Below are 16511 nucleotides of genomic sequence, written 5' to 3'. Positions count from 1 at the left end.
GTAGTAATTGCGGTTACTAGTATATTTCTGCTTAAATAAGTGTTATAATCTTGTATAGCCTGTTTTAAGTTTGTTGTTTAAACTTGTTTTTGTTGCCAATGTACTCTGCGCTTTTGACTTTGATTTTTTCTTTCCCCCTCCCTCTTTTTCATGTAATAGTTCGAACGAACGTCCTTGAAGATAATAAACTTGAACTTAATCTTGAAAAGTTTGGTGGAGCGACGACCACTGAGACGGAATTTTCACATGAAGGCATGTCTTTGTGGGTCCTTACTTTTGATACATCTGTTGTGTTATATTCCTAACGAGCTTGTTGGTACGATGTACTAGATAACAGAAAGTATTAAACAGAGGAGGACTGTTGTGTGTTGTCATAGCTCTAATTTATGTGAAGTTTAGTTTGGCTAATATAATATAAACCACAATCGAAGGGAATATTTTATACAACCCCTGATATACATTTCAGTCTCCACCACGGTGGAAACTGAAAAGTTGTTTGTGGGCACAGGAAACAAAGAATTATAATAATTATTATATCATGTCTGACAGGGTGGCGCCGATCCTCCTTGCCACGGTCGGAGACGAGCTACTCCGCACTGTGACAATTTTAGTCCAGCGGCTCACATTGCGGCCAATTTAGGGCATCACGAGGAAAGGGAAATGCCCCCATTTCTGTAAGCTGTAGTGAAACTAAGGCTCGCACCTCTGGCTTGGGCAAATGCGGCGCACCACGTGAGCCGCTTCGCTGCAGCCATCACTTTTTATAGACTTTCTTTATTTTCTAAAGTAGGTAAAAAACCGGGGCACGGCGCCCTTGATAAGCTCTCTGTTTTCTTCTGCTGCTTTTATCTTCTTATTTATTTGCCGATTGGAACGAGGTAGAGTACAATGTGATCATTCCTAAATAAATGGTGAAATTGGCAGATTTTGGCTCGGCCTATGCCGTGTCGGATAATGCGCCAGAGGAACAGTACGACAACAGGTAGGTTATTTACTTTCGATCGTAGAGCTCTGCATATATTTTCTAGTATTGGGTTATTTCTTATGCTGGTGAATTGACTGAAGAGCTAATTACCGTAATATGTACACGTGTTTAATAAGTAACAAGTAATAATAATGAAGTTCGTGACAAAAATATTGCAATTAAATTAATATACAAATTGCTGCTTTAGAAATCTAACGTGGTCGACGATTACAAAATTATTTGAATAAGTCGTGGACTACCTCCCAATTTGTATTGAAGCCGATATATCTTGCGGCGGAGTTCATTGTCATGTCAACGTGGCTTGTATAAGGGTTTCGTGAATAATAAACACAACAGCCTACGCACGACATTAGAAACGTTTTATGAATGTCACAAAATGCCGAACTTTCTCTTATGACACCATACCATAAGAACAATCAACGACATTCAAATGAAGTTATACGCGCTTTGCAAGATCTTATATATCAGGATACACGAAACGATAAACGCTGCAAAAATACCACGTGTCTACAAGTGAGTGGTTGATATTTCTAGACAACAATGCCTTGCTCTAATAACCTGGTGGGCAGCGCCTAAAACCTGGACTATAAATATTTGTATTCTCAATTCCCGTCTACGACCAGATTCCCTGGTATGCTGGGAAATCAAGTGCCTGGGCGACAGTTCAATTTAAAGCTACCATGTGCACTGGACTCTTCGTCTTTTTTATTCTGGCGGCTGTCTTGCACAGTTGGCACGAGGTGAATGCCAAAAAGCCGCCATATAATGCAACTGAGGTAAGGCGGCAGAAATCTTTTGTCAAAATAACTCTAATCCAACGTTGAATAGCGATCAGATTGCACTTTGGGAGCAAGCTTCATCTTCTGGTAAAAAGCGAATCAAAAGGTGGCAAGTTGCGGGTAACCAAATTTGTAAGGTTGTAGAAAATAAATACAAGCGAGATGGTTGCATATGTTTATATTGCATAATCGATCCCAAATTTTGTTCGAAGTAAAAGTTTGTAAGGAAGGGGAACCATCGTGTAGAGTGTAATTTATGCTTGCTAACGCAACCCTAATAATTAATAAGCACATGATGGAACTTTAATTTTGTCTGGGAAGGGTGTTACAATAAAAATAAAAAAGAAGTGTGTTAGTATATTTTCGGTGTTTTATATGACATGAGACAGTTTAAAGGCTTCGACTCAAAGGAATATTTTAGGGTGTGTTAACGAATGCATTCAAATAAAGATCTCCCGAGCTATCCTACAAGAATCGGAAGGGTAAGGCACTCGGAAATACTACAATCATGTGTTCGAATGTTAAAGTATAAAACAATTATTAGCATGCACAATTTCGAACGCCATCTTATGGTTCATAATCAGACTGACCGAATGCAACCCCCGATTTGAGAAGGAGACTGCGACACCAGTCGGCTTCTGCTAGTATAAAAATAGATATGGCCTCGTCAATCAGTAATATTCTCGTGCATTTTCGTTATTAGGCTTTTTATACCAAAGGCACGTACTATATGAAGTATCGCAACTACATGGATGATTGGGCGTTTCGAAGCTACAATTGTGTGTCAAGGTGGGGAGGACTTGACAAGCGCCCAGGTGATCCCATCACAATCCGATACGAGACTAAAGGTTACGATGGAGACCCGTAAGTGTGCATTTGAAAATCGCTTGCCTTTAATTGTTTTATGTGACTTTTTTGAGACATAGGTTGGTTTTGAATGCAAAGTTGAACTATAGCTCGGAAGAAAATTTGTCTTCAAAAGGTTTTCGACTACTGCAGGTCATTTTTTTTAAACCGGTAGTTCGCACCTGTAACATAAACGACCTTCTAGCTCGCCTTATTATTCGGACATCTATCAGAAACCCAAGCTGAAGAATTGTTTCTTGAAGTATCGCGTGCCTAAATATATTTGAAATATTGTGTCTAATGTTTCTCACAAGTGCGCGCTGGTAAGTGTAGAAGATATTCGTATTTAAATTGGGGCCTATCAGAAACATCCTTCGTAATATTTTATAATTTTAGTAAGTTATTTTTTTGGTAAAATTGTGAGCATTAAGTTATATAAAGACCTTGTTTTGTATATTCTGCCTTGGAGCTATAGTTTTATCAAAATATAAAACATCTCTCACGATTGGGCCACATTGAGCCAAAGCCCAGGATGACGAGCGTTCTCGAAATCGTTACCTAGAACGCGCGCAAGTTTGTTCGAAGATGTTGTTCAAACAGTTGTATTCCAACACAGAAAGTAGGTGCCTTAAGGATTGTTCTGCGCATAATATCCAGGTAAAATAAAGAATGAAGAGTTACTTAGAAGCTAATAGCGGTAATGCATAAAATGCATTCGCTTGACATTCACAACCCCCGAAGAGTAAAACAAGAACAAATCATACATGATTAGAGAGTTCAAAAAAAAAAAAAAATTGTAAGATAAAATCAAATAAGAGTAAAGTAAAAAGAGCTCTACAAACTCTATATGACCAGCAACTGTTCCAAAATGTGTCTTTGGCGCATCAGGACGCAAGGAGCGGCATACTAAAGGCCAACATAGATAACGTGTAGGCACCGACCGATGACGACGCAGCCAAGAGCACGCCGTCATTGGTTGTGGTCGGGGGAAACAAAGGTACGTGGACGGATTTGGCGGTAAACAAAAGCACACGTTGCGCAAAGAGCAGATGAACTTGCACGGCGTATAGAGTGCTTCATGCATTATCACGCTTTTTTTAAGCAACCGTAATATTTTTGCCATGTCTGTCAAAGGAAAACATGCTCCAAGCGCTGAGCTTAGAACATGAAAGAGCATCAAATTAATGATACGGCGATAGTAATTTCTAGATTTCCTTCCTATATTAGTGTGGCACCGTTTTTTTAGCTTCAGTATTTGTTGGTTTTATAGAGGGTATCAAGAATCATGTCTTTCTTAATATATGCAAGTCACCCCACTCTTCAGTCAAAGAAGCGATGCTGGGGATTGTTTGTTTTTTGCGAAAGAAGCAAGTTTTCTAAGAAGGCAATTTTAGACCGATAAGTTGTCTCTCTAAAAACGTTCGCCACTATACAAATGAATACCTATAGAGCATTCAGGTATCTGAAGAACAAATGCATATTAAAAACTCATTTGTGATAACAAATAAAAAGGTATTAGACTAAGTGTTGGAGACTTTTCGAACCTTAAACTCTCAGAGTATAAATAGGCATTGTCCAGCAAATTCATCAATCAATTAAGTTTTGATTAAAACTGTCTTTTAGATACGGCCACCAGTACGAGATGATAGTACTGTTCGACAAAACACGCAGTGATATGTTTTACTATGACGCTTGGAGACATCACAAAAGTAAGTTGGATCGTCGAAGGGCCTTCCTTAGTGGGTTTTCACTCTCCACAAGCTGATAACAACAGAAAATGCGAAGTGCGACAAATATTAATTATATCCCAGTTTCTCGGTGACTAGATTAATTTTCTTGGTTCAGGCGGATTATTCTTTTAAAGTTTCTTTTTAAGGTAGACTATCCGCACGACATGCTGAACCCTGGCGTAACTATTTTTGAGTAATTATATGAATGAGCAAGTGCCGCACTTGCTTCAAACATGCTTGTAACAAAAATAGAAAAGGAAGCGGTATTACTAATGTCAGCCACCTCGTGGTTGTTTTTACACAATACAGCCGTAGAATTCACTTTAATATGGAAGTAAAAGGGTATTGTCAATGTGGTTACTTTTAAGGTAAAACCGACACTAAACAAGATAATTAAGATTCAAATCTTTGCCAGAAACCCTATACATCTTTACAGAATAAGCGTATTTTATGAGACAACTGCGTAGTCTATATAGTCCCCGACATCCTAATAAACACAAGGCGTCTTCAGCCCGGAGGTCATTCAAGACCTTGGACGTTTTGCTTTCATATCACATGTCTTGAACTGAGCATATAAACCATACAAGTTTAACACTTGCTGGTATATTTCGTTTGCTACATAAACATCGTTAGATTCTCCTATCATGCAAGTCACTCTTGTACAACACGCCATTTATATACCAGCTGAACTATAGCCGCCTGGTCTGGTGTACCACAACAAAAGCAAATCTACGTAAAATATTCCTCCTGCAAAAGAAAAGAAAGCGCTCAGGTTTTTGTTGTATGTTTTCTGCACATACCAACTTTCTGCTACATTGGGGGTATTATAAATTACTGCACACTACAGACACAGGCTTAGCGTTAAATACAGACTGGAATATCTAGATATAGATAATAATGGTTCTTTGTTAACTCTGACATCACTCCGGAAAGAAAAAGCCTGCCACATTTCACTCGTCAATCAGACTTCTTTATTGTAGAGGCATCTCGCAAAGATTATCGAATTCAAGTAGTTAGAAAAAATCTTACCAAAAGACCATTAAACACTTCCATAGATTTAAATATCAATATACTTTATTCAAGTTTGCGTAAAGTTGTATATGTTTTTCCAAATAGGACTTGATATTCATTGCAGAGTTTTCCTCAAGGCGAACTTACGCTAAAATATCTAAATTTCTTGAGAGCTTTTTGCAACTATTATAAACAAATAAGTGGCGGTAATGCCGATTTATAAAAGCGTTTTCACTTTATTGTTTGTTGACATTTTCTGGCTTTGTAGTACGTGTGTGAAATAGTATCCATATACAAACTCTAGTGTAGTTTTCTGAGCCGCTGTATACCTTTATGGAGGCTTGGGACACGTCAAGCTGCATGGACAGCTTTTTCCCCATCCCCCACAATACGTATGTTGTTCCGGATGCAAAAGGATCAACAAGCGTAAGATTTAAAATGAAGGTTTACTCAGCGAACTTGTTCCAGAAACAAAAGAAAGAAGGACTAGAGGGAAAGCAGCAGTGAGCTTTGGGGTGTCGGCGTGGCAGCTGCTTAGAGCGAGAGTGCGACGGCAAGGCCACGCTGGGCTCCTTATCTGATATGCTTGGTATCTCGAAAATTCGCTCTAGAATGTTCGAGTGTCGCATGTTTCGAAGTATGAAGTAGCGTTAATTCTGAGCCATGCACGCGGCAAGATATATATATATATATATATATATATATATATATATATATATATATATATATATATATATATATATATATATATTGTAAAATGTTTTTATAAATATTATACCAGATTAATGCGACCCCGGCTTCTTTTACTCTGGCCTGTACTTGGAGTGTTCAGTGTTATTTTATGCTGCTATGAGCAGGTGGCCGCAGGAATATTTTTTTTGCGTGCACACTTGGTTGATATCTTTTGGTTAGTCATGCTAGAGGGCAGGCTTTTTGCATACTTCAGTTTTGCTTGATGGCTCTTCAGACAACAGTGAAGTGTGCCAGTGTCAAACGTGAAGTCCCGGAGATATGTGGAATTGGAGGTAAACAAATTTGAAATCTGTAAATAAGCACTTGTTTGCTGTCTGCAAAAATACTATACAAAGTTGCCGCAGTTTGGCTATTCCTTCAAACTTTTCCAACCTCATTTTGTGACTGTCATTTTGTTTCCCAGGTCCTATCTGTAACGGTATTCAACCGAGAGTAAAACAAAATACAAAAAAGGTACTCCATGCGTATGAACCCTGAGACAGGGATGGGCAAAATGCATGCAAATATGTATCAAAATTCAAATACAAAATACTTCGTCAAAATGTATTTAATTAAAAATCTAATTACATTTCCAAAAAAAGCATTTAAGTACAAGATACAAATACAACCAAATGTATTTGGTCTCCTCCAAATACTTTTCCAAATACTTTCCTCAAAATTTGCGTCAGCGACTTTAGGGCACCTGCAACGGTGTTCTGCATCGCACACTCAGGAGTTAGTGTGCGAGGATCTAGTAGCGTGATAGAAATATAATCACAAAAAATGTAATCAGCTTGGACGTAATAGGTGAAAAAAGTACAGAGCTTCAAGCAGCTTCTTTTGTCGATTATACATTTTGGTATAGACCATCAAAGTACCGAGACGACCAAGACGCGCAGCACAAGCTGGAGATTTTTTTATTGTTGGAACTCGCACCAGTTACGGAAATCTGGATGACCCGCACATTTAGAATGTTCCAGGCAAAAGATATGGATGGAAATCAGGCTGGAAAGCATCACAAGTTGTCACAGGCACTTATTTAGCCAGTCTGCCTGTGAACGCCGACTTCGCCATTCGTCACTCTTCTTGCCCTGGACTAGCACCGTAATCACAAAGTCACTAAACGCTTGTGCTTGATTGAGAGACACTGCATTCGGTGCAGAACACAGTTTTCTTCCTGCTCTGGACCGTGACAATAAAATTGAGGGATATATTTTAGCCCACAAATTGTTTTTAATTACAATTGTATTTGAAATACCCTCGTTTTAGTATTGAAACGCACACGTCAAATACATTACCCAATTTGTAATTAAATACAAATGCAAAATACACAAAATATTTTAAATACGTATTTCAAATACTTGTATTTGAAATACTGCTATTCCCTGCACTGAGACAATAAAAATAAAAAGAACGGGTGTAGATTAACATGTTTTTATACCAGTTAGTCCGCGTACTTGCTCGTCTTGCGAGTAATACTTGTAGAAATAACCTGAAGACAAGTTATAAACGTGTTTTTGTTTCTTGTGTCAAACAGAACAAAATAGGAAACTTATTTATTTGAACGCCACGGAGAAGTGCCAAGTTATAAAAACCTTCTATAATAAAACCAGCCAAGGTGAGTGACGAACTTCGATGTCTAAATATACCTCAAAGCTCAGTTAGAAGCAGAGTAACATACTTAAGAACACCGAAAAGTAGGGCTGGGCAGGGATAAAAACTTTGAACCCGGATAATCTTCATTCTTTAATTGATGAATTATTGAGTAGTCGGTCTCGTTCATCTCCATGCATCATATTTTTAAGTCAAAACTTTATATATATATATATATATATATATATATATATATATATATTGCGGAATATGTGATAAACAGCGCAATATAGAATATCGATTATCAATCATAACCTGGGGAGTGTCTTTTAACTATTAGTTAAAGGACACTCTCGCCAGGTTATTACTTCAGCTGCGTGAGGCAAGGAGGTTCGGTGATATTCTCCGACAAGAACGACCTGCTCTGATTGTACACATTAGTCTGCTGAACTAAACGGACACCTGCACGGCATTGAAGTTGCCGGGACACGAGTAACCCTCTGTAGTGGCCTGAAGTTACACATCTCACCTCTACAGTAGTTTACTTTAGGTTAACATTTTACCTATACGTTTCTTCTTCATACAGGTGTACTCGTCCACGCCTGGGAGGCGAATGCGTTTAATTTTGCACTTTTTTTGGTTCGTCAATATTTTGCCCATGAACCGGTTAGAAATATTAACTGCCAATGAAGCATTAAATAATAAATCGGCAGGTTAACCGAATAATGGTTTAATAGGTTCTCGGTAATTGTTTGATGAACCCCAAAAAAGTAAAAATGGGCTGACACCAGAACGGTAAAATCCACTGTTCTGGTTTCAGGGCAGTTCAGGTGCGAGTTGATCGAAATTGCTATTAGAGGCGTTGCACGGTCACGCTTAAGACTGGCGTCGCCTTGCGGGAGGGGAAAGAGGGAGAGAAGGATATTCTCTCATGTAGAGGGGAACCTGCGTGCGGGGGGAGGTTCACGTCACATTTCTGTTTGCGGGGGCCTTATTTAAAAGATATAATCACTTCTTCGTAGAAAAGGGATTTAGATACTTGTGCGCAGCGATTGCACAATTACTTTCCGAAAGTAGTAAAATTACATTAATCATTACTTTGCTCAGAAATCCGCAAATGTGACTAAATTAAAATACACATTACTGCAGACTAAAGTAATTACATTACATTGCAAATATTTTTTGAAAGTAATGAAATGACTTCGAAATTACTTTTAAATTCTTGCAGGTGACGACGGAAGCGCTGAACACAAGGTGGAGACTTTTAAGATATGACTAAAACAGACAGTTCACTGATTTCGCTGTTCATTTTGATCAATATATGGCTGATGTGATTGCGTCCTCTAGATTTTAAAGAAGTCGTGCAATTCGGTTAGTCGGGTTTTTACGTGAAGTCGCAACAGCTTTTGTGAGATGTGATACACAGCCCCTTATGTTGCCTTTGGCGAAGGGGATCCATATCCTTCCCGAGTCCATCTTACACAAGGTTCAGGAAATTCCTAAAACTTCTTCCTTCTCACTCGGACGCAGTCGAACCGTTTCTCTCAGAAGCACTGGTCAAAGCATTCCGGGACATTCTTCTTGATGAGTATTGCTCTATAAAACCAGAAGAACGCGAATTATCGCGCCTTGCCACACAAGGGAGCCGCAGTGATTTCTGGGGTGAAACGCCACCAGAGAAAGAAGATGGTTGCGGGCACCTCCAGAAATCTGTCCCTCCTCCAGGAACCAGCGCCTATATCTGCGCGTTTGCTTTTCCCTAATTTAACTTCTCAATGTGAGTCTTCTTGTCTCTTTTCGCCTTTTCCGAATATATTCCGCTCACCCCTAAGCTGATTGTGCGGTGGTAGCTACGTGATCGTCGAACCAATCAACCGCCTCCTCATCACCTGACTTTGACTTTGCTCTCTGCGCGTGGGTATTGGCGGGAGCGTGATTAAGTGACAAAAGAATCACGCACGACAGCTTCAGCGAGCTCGCAGCTTCCACCACACTGCCAGCTTAGGGTGAATGCAGCATACAAAAACATATTTACCTACGAAGGAAAAGAAAACTCGCGAGAAGTTGTGGATTCTTGGCAAACGATTTAAGGTTAACACCTGAATCGTCACAGGTTTTAAAATGTGGTAATCTTCTTAGTGACGTGCCCTCCACATCGCAGCCTGGAACGGTCCCCGAATCCTTTTCGCCGTGAATCCGTCTTGATTGGAGTTTCGTCCACTGCGGCCTTCTAGATATGTCTCCACTCGAAAGCTTCATCGCCTTCGCCTTTCGACCCCGTTTTTGTCTGTTTGTTTCGCTCTCGACTCCCGCGTCTCAGGTTTTGTTTTCAGATGGGCTGTGGAAAAAGAGTAGTTACGAAAGTAACGAGTAATTTGCTCAAAATTACTGTCTGAATGTAATTCATTACATTACTAAATTACCAGCATATGAATGTAATTCATCGTATTACACATTACAGCAAAAGGTAATTGAATTACAGTAATTTCATTATAATAATGCAATTACTGCCATGTCTACTTGTGCATCTCCCCAACCTCTTGTCTTCGCTTTTAGGAATTTAGTTATTACACTCAATGGTTAGGTATACATGTAAAACATTATTTTATAAAACGCTTTATGCGACAAGCGACCATATATGGTAGGATGATTGTAATACATATTAGCATAACATGGGATTTTTCAGCTAAAAACACTCAGTATGATCTTCCCCCTTTTTTTTTTTTTTGTCCTGAGATTATCAACTTGTAACACGAGTAATTAAAGGGGGAAAAAAGGCTTTCCAAATACAGGGGGACTGAAGTCACCAGCTCGATCTAAAATGGGACATAAAAATCGGCGCCTGGAAATCGAAATCTAACCTTTTCATAAAAGGCGTATTACATGGGTCGGTTCTTTCCTGCAAAATTGGAAAGCGTAGCTCCCTTTCTGTAAAAAAATAGGGCAAAAAAACTTGCCAGTGTCAACGGCCGGCGTCGACGCGGACAACCGAGTCGAGTGGCGGGGTGCGTTTGGCGCAAGTATTGATAGACGGCGCTACCTCCTTATCGAGACAGCTTGCGGCGACTGTGATCGACTAAAACAATTCACTAAAATGAACATAACTTTTTTATAATGTACCAAAACTTGAAGTAAAAACAAAATACGCGGTTACATAACGATGGCGCTTTTGCTGCCGACGGATTTCGTCTGCGTGTCGTCTGCTTTCTTTCGCTGGCCGGTTACACCCTCCGGCGCCGCTCCCAACGCCATCTATCAATGCATGCGCAACACGCACTCCACCACTCAACTCGGACGTGCGCGTCGCCGCCCGCCGTTGACCCTGGCAAGTTTTTCGGCCCTATTGCTTACAGAAAGGGAGCTACGCTTTGTAATTTTACATGAAAACACCGACTTGTGAAATACAGCTTTGACGAAAAGTTTAGATTGCCGCATGCAGGTGTCGATTTTTACGGTCCATTTTAGATCGAGCCTGGCGACTAATTCAGACACCCCGTATCTTAAAAAAGTGTAAAATTGATTTTTAAATATTTATACTTCACTCGAAGTATTCTATGAAATACCCTAAATACGATTTTGAAAAATTCATAAAGTATAAATGCTGAGTGTCTTCCCTTAAATACTTTTGTGCTGTATGCCATGTACGTCAAAGTAAGTACGTTTGTGAAATGTGCGACCGAGACGCGTAGTGTTCTTATGCCTTCCCGTTCTTGAATACTCCTACGTTGTATGCTACCTATAGTTATTGTACACTTCCCAGACACCAGTTCTATTATATTTTGTCAACTTGTGCATACCATGAGTACTACATGTGGCTATTTACATCAATGCCTCTCTCTGCTCTTTCAGGCTGCACGCTGTGGATGGATTATTATACAGTAGACGAGAATCCTCCAACTCGGTGCGAAAATGTCTACAAGAAGTGCGTGGGCTTTGAATCAACGAAGATAAAGTACCACGACAAATGTAAATACAAACAACGACGCAGACAATAAAATTAAATTTACAATTTCCGTCAAGGTATTAATGCCTCCCATGTATTTCTGTACGTTTTGTAATGCGAAATGATGCGTTCTTTTTTTAACAATAACAATTGAAAACGAGCGTGGTGGTTAAGAGATACAAAACTTGAAAGTATAAAAACAGCGAGTGCGAGTGCGAGGACGGGAACAGGACATCTTGTGAAAGATGTCCGGTTTCCGTCCTCGTCCTTGCTGTTTTTATACTTTCAAGTTTTGTATATTTTTTTAAAGAGTCAGCTTTATAGGCCAGCAACGCTCAAGGTCGCGTAATTAAGGTTACGAAGCGCCCCTGGCTGAAGCGTTGGTGGCTGAAGCGCCCTTTGCTGAAGAGCCGGTCATGTAAGCAATTGAGCATCGGTCGCGTAAGCCAGGGTCACGTAAGTGCGGGTCATGTAAGCGCCGGTCGCGTAAGCTCGTGATGGTGTATTCGCACGAAAGATCTTTACCTCAGGAGAAAACCGAGTATGTCATGAAGCTGCGAGAAGGAAAATACACATGATGGAGGAGGTGTGCAGAAAATGCAAGCGCCAACCTGCTGGAGACCGGGCTCTTCAAATAAAAGGCAGGGAAGATATAAAAAAATGTTCGACGATCATTGGGTATCATCCGATGGAAATGCCTGAGCATTACCATCGGATTCAATTTAGCGAACGCGTGGCCTCAGTAGTCTTCCGTCGTTGCTCTTGGATACGGGCAGCCATATCATAATCCCTACCCCTTGCCTTTTTTAATCTGAACGACTTTCGTCCAGATCAAGTGATTGAACAGTTATTGAAAAGCTTACTTGGCTGTAACCAGAAGAGATCGCGAAGCGTGAAAGAAGGTTAAATCGGTTGCCACCAGAGGGCAGGGTCAAGTAGAGTAATAATAATTGGAAGTAGCAATGTTAGGTGGCGCTTGTGCTACAAAGCATATTTTATTCGCTCACACTACCATTAGGCTTCGGGCCCTTCGGACACCTTTATGATACACACGTAGATGTATCGCGCATACTACAAGCATCAGTTGAACATATACATTGAACGCATACACATACACGGCACACACAATACATCAGTACTACCTAGATTACTACGTCGAAGCTCTGCGTTTCAGCCTTTTATACTCGTTGTATTGAATGTACGGGTTTCCTCGGTGACCACGTAAGTCATTAATAATACTGGCAGCATATTGATTTCTTTTTTCTAGTAATATCATACTTCTAAAAACATTTTGAACGGGTCCAGGGATGTATCTTTTAGTAAAAAGTAAACGCTGATTCCGTCATTATTTAAAGAGTAAAGCTATAAGCACTACGTCGTGCATCTCGACCGGAAATAGCTATACGCAGGACGCGTAGAGTTGGGGCCATTTGAAGCACCCTTTTCGGACGGCACGTGTATCAGGGGGTCGCGTTAACCCCCCAGCGTTCACAACGCTTCGCGGCGACAGTCTGTGGCTGCAAGTCACGAACCTGTTAACCCACTTGGCCCTCCGCACACGCCGCTTCGCGGCGTCCAGTTGACAACCCAAGCCCGCCGTCCCCCATTGCACCTCCGGAAAGGAAGTCTCGTATGATTCTTCGAAAGTATCATCGTCATGTGGAAGCGATAATATTAACTCAAAATTTCTAAGACAAACTAAAATGTACTCATCCTTTTTTTTTGGCCAAAATTTTCCAGCAATCTCTTGAGTGCGGAACGCTCCCAATAGAATGGAAAACTGCGAAGGTGGTTCCACTGCATAAGTCTGGTAACAAGCATTCTCCATTAAATTATCGACCCATTTCATTAACAAGTATTTTCTGTAAAATAATTTAGCACATCCTGTACTCTCATATTTTTAATTACCTAGAATCCAATTCATTTTTCGCCCCTGTTCAACACGGTTTCCGTCGCTCATTTTCTTGTGAAACGGAGCTGCTTCATTTCACCCATTGTTTGCATGCTATACTGGACAAAAACCATCAGGCTAACTGTATTTTTCTCGATTTTGCTAAAGCATTCGACAAGGTTAATCATAAGTTACTAATGCTTAAACTTTCTTTATTAAACCTAGATCCTAACTTGTTAACCTGGCAGGAATGCTTTCTTACCAACCGCTCACAATATGCAACTCTAAATGGCATTAATTCATTCCTGAATGATGTTGTATCGGGCGTGTCCCAAGGTTCAGTTTTAGGCCCGCTTCTTTTTCTAAAATTCATTAATGATTTGCCAAGTTGTGTTTCTTCCTCCATGCATTTATAAGCAGATGACTGTGTAATATATCGGGAAGTTCATGATGATGATGATGTACGCATTTTGCAATTTGACTTAAATAATATTACTCTTTGGTGCAAAAAATGGCATATGGAACTAAACCCTAACAAATGAAAACTAATGCGCGTTTCCCGGCAAGGGGCACGCCCTTCAGAATATACACTAACCGACATTCAACTTGAATCTGTAAACTCATATCGTTATCTGGGTGTTACTATATCGTCGACATTAACCTGGAAGCCTCATATTGATATAATAATTGCCAACGCTAACCGCCTGTTAGGATACCTACGACGAAACTTCAGAACCTCCCCAGTTAACTTAAAACTTCTTCTTTATAACACTCTCGTACGGTCAAAATTGGAATACGCAGCCTCTATTTGGGATCTTAACCACGCCTTTCTGCATAAAGCTCTCGAACTAATTCAAAATAACGCCGTTCGTTTCATTCTGTCTAATTATAATCGAACAGCTAGCATATCATCAATGAAGTCCAGTTTGTTGTTACCCTCTTTGTCATTGCGCAGAAACTTTTTTCGACTTTGCTTGTTTCATAAAGTGTACCATCATCAGTCGCTGCGAGACCATTTCTTTACATTGCCTAACTATTACTCTTCCCGTCTGGACCATCCGAATAAAGTTGAATTAACACGTTGCCGAACAAACACTTTTTTTATTCATTTATACCGCATACATCAAACGACTGGAACCACCTTCCAGCAGATATCGCAACTATACCTGATTATTTTCTTTTTCGCCAATCTTTGTCTACATTTCGGTTTGGTGAGCCAACATGAGTCATTTTATTTTGTTTATTTTGTCTGTAACAGATATTGCTTACAGCTTTTGCCAATGGAAGTGTGTTTTTGATATTTAAATTTCTTGCCGAATGTTTTTTTGTTTTTTTGTTTTGTCAGTTTGTTTTATTTTTGTTTGCTTTGCCCCTCCCCTCTACAATGCTTCGGCGCTTGAGGGTATGAACAATAAATAAATAAATAAATTTAGTGCAGCAAAGTTTGTTCGACAATAGGTGCTTCTTTTACAGTGATAAATGCAAAAAGAAATGTAACTATCACCAAATGTTCCTAAAAAAAATTATCGAAAAAAAAAAAAAACTAAGCTCACGCTGCGGATTGAACCCGGGTCCGCTGCGTATAATGAGTATGAAACAGACGCCATTCCACTCTGCTGCGCCACCGCTTCAGAAACTAGTTTTGACCATTCATTTTATACGAGACCCAACAAGTTTCGCATAGTGCGTATAGCTATTTCCGGTTGAGATGCACGACCTATTGCGTAAAGCTTTACTCCTATTCAAAAACCAAGAAAGCAAGGCGCTCCACTGCGGTTCCAAGCCATGTGTTTGCTCCCCCACGGCACGTAGTAGCCAGTTTTTGTATTCAAGTATTTCTTTTTCTATATGTGTTGTTCGCGTGCGGCCGTTATGGTTGTTTTAATTAATCTCTGTAGAGCGGGTATTCACTCAGCAGTAAGTGATGCTTCACGGGCAGAGAAATCGCTTCTTCATCAACTTGAATACAGTCAAAGCCAAGACTTGCGGCAGGTGTCAAGAGTAAGGAGCTACCCGTGGCGAGCTCCAAATCTTCTAGCACTCATTGCAGCGCCACTAGGAGGGCAGTTTCTCCTGAACCGTAGCATATTAAAAAGGCAAATTAACGGATAGCTTTTCTTTGTGGATTTCACCTGTTATCGTTTTTAGTACTAAAGTTCCAAACTGTAAATATACGTACTTTCTGACATATTTCCATACTGTTCAGTCTGTTCCCCAGAGCGCAATCGCCCTCAGGGTGGAGACAACAGGACATCGCAGACGACAGTCACTATGGCCACTGCACAATAGGAGCTACGGTTCAGACCAGCCTTCCAACATGACTATCCGCAGGTCGATCGACTGCACCGTAATCTCTCAAGCGGTGTTAATACTCTTTGACGTAAAGCGGAATGTCAGGCTGCGACACAACACCCTCTCCGATCACGGCCCGAACAGTGGCATCAATGCCCGACACTTCACGTCATCTCATCTTGTTGTTTCACCACTGTTACGCAAACACACGGTCACATCGGCGATAATTCCAGTCTTCTGTTCACAACACACAGCACTGCCACAGCGATGTGGCTTCTATGTTACTGACACGCAGAAATACAGAACCATGTCGACTCCCGGTTGGTGCTCGACATCGGAAAACAGAACCGGACTCAGCCCAGCAGGCACCGAGTCACCTGGCAGGAAAACCTGCCTGTCTTGGAAGCAGTTTCCGCGGTTTCCATAACGTCGTTAACATCCACTCCTTGGTCCGCCATCCAAAGACGGCCATCTTAGCCCAGTGTACGTAGCGCTGCTGGCAGTGCTCCGGAACTTCGCTGTTTCTAGCGGCTTCGTTTCCTCGTTTGACAAAGTTAGAGGGTAAAAACGGCAATGCAGCCAAAATGTTCCGCACCTTTGTACTGGGGAGCCGGAGTCACAGGCGGCCTTCGCTGCCACTTAAGCTTAATCAACTCAACAACATTTATTAAGCAAAGTGCGCGACGTGCTTGAAAAGCGAAACCGAAAG

At 40.6% G+C, this 16511-nt stretch overlaps 1 protein-coding gene across 1 annotated transcript; it reads left to right on the top strand.

The window, feature by feature from the left end:
- The first annotated feature begins 1665 nt into the window (after positions 1-1665).
- LOC115312195 lies at positions 1666-11671 on the top strand. The gene is made up of 5 exons (XM_029971102.2): positions 1666-1761; positions 2468-2628; positions 4234-4319; positions 7621-7701; positions 11526-11671. The coding sequence occupies exons 1-5, from the start codon at positions 1666-1668 to the stop codon at positions 11669-11671; spliced, it is 570 nt and encodes a 189-aa protein (XP_029826962.2).
- The last annotated feature ends 4840 nt before the right edge of the window (positions 11672-16511 follow it).

Source organism: Ixodes scapularis, unplaced genomic scaffold (genome assembly GCF_016920785.2).
Source record: "Ixodes scapularis isolate PalLabHiFi unplaced genomic scaffold, ASM1692078v2 PGA_scaffold5__190_contigs__length_132052651, whole genome shotgun sequence".
NCBI lineage: Eukaryota > Metazoa > Arthropoda > Arachnida > Ixodida > Ixodidae > Ixodes > Ixodes scapularis.
This window is presented reverse-complemented; position numbering and strand designations above follow the sequence as displayed.

Bases quoted from the DNA above. Each gene is read 5' to 3' on its own strand.
- LOC115312195 (XM_029971102.2), top strand. From the start codon at position 1,666: ATGTGCACTGGACTCTTCGTCTTTTTTATTCTGGCGGCTGTCTTGCAC. The intron at 1,762-2,467 runs GTAAGGCGGCAG...TTTCGTTATTAG, and splicing joins CGCCATATAATGCAACTGAG to GCTTTTTATACCAAAGGCAC. The intron at 4,320-7,620 runs GTAAGTTGGATC...TGTGTCAAACAG, and splicing joins CGCTTGGAGACATCACAAAA to AACAAAATAGGAAACTTATT.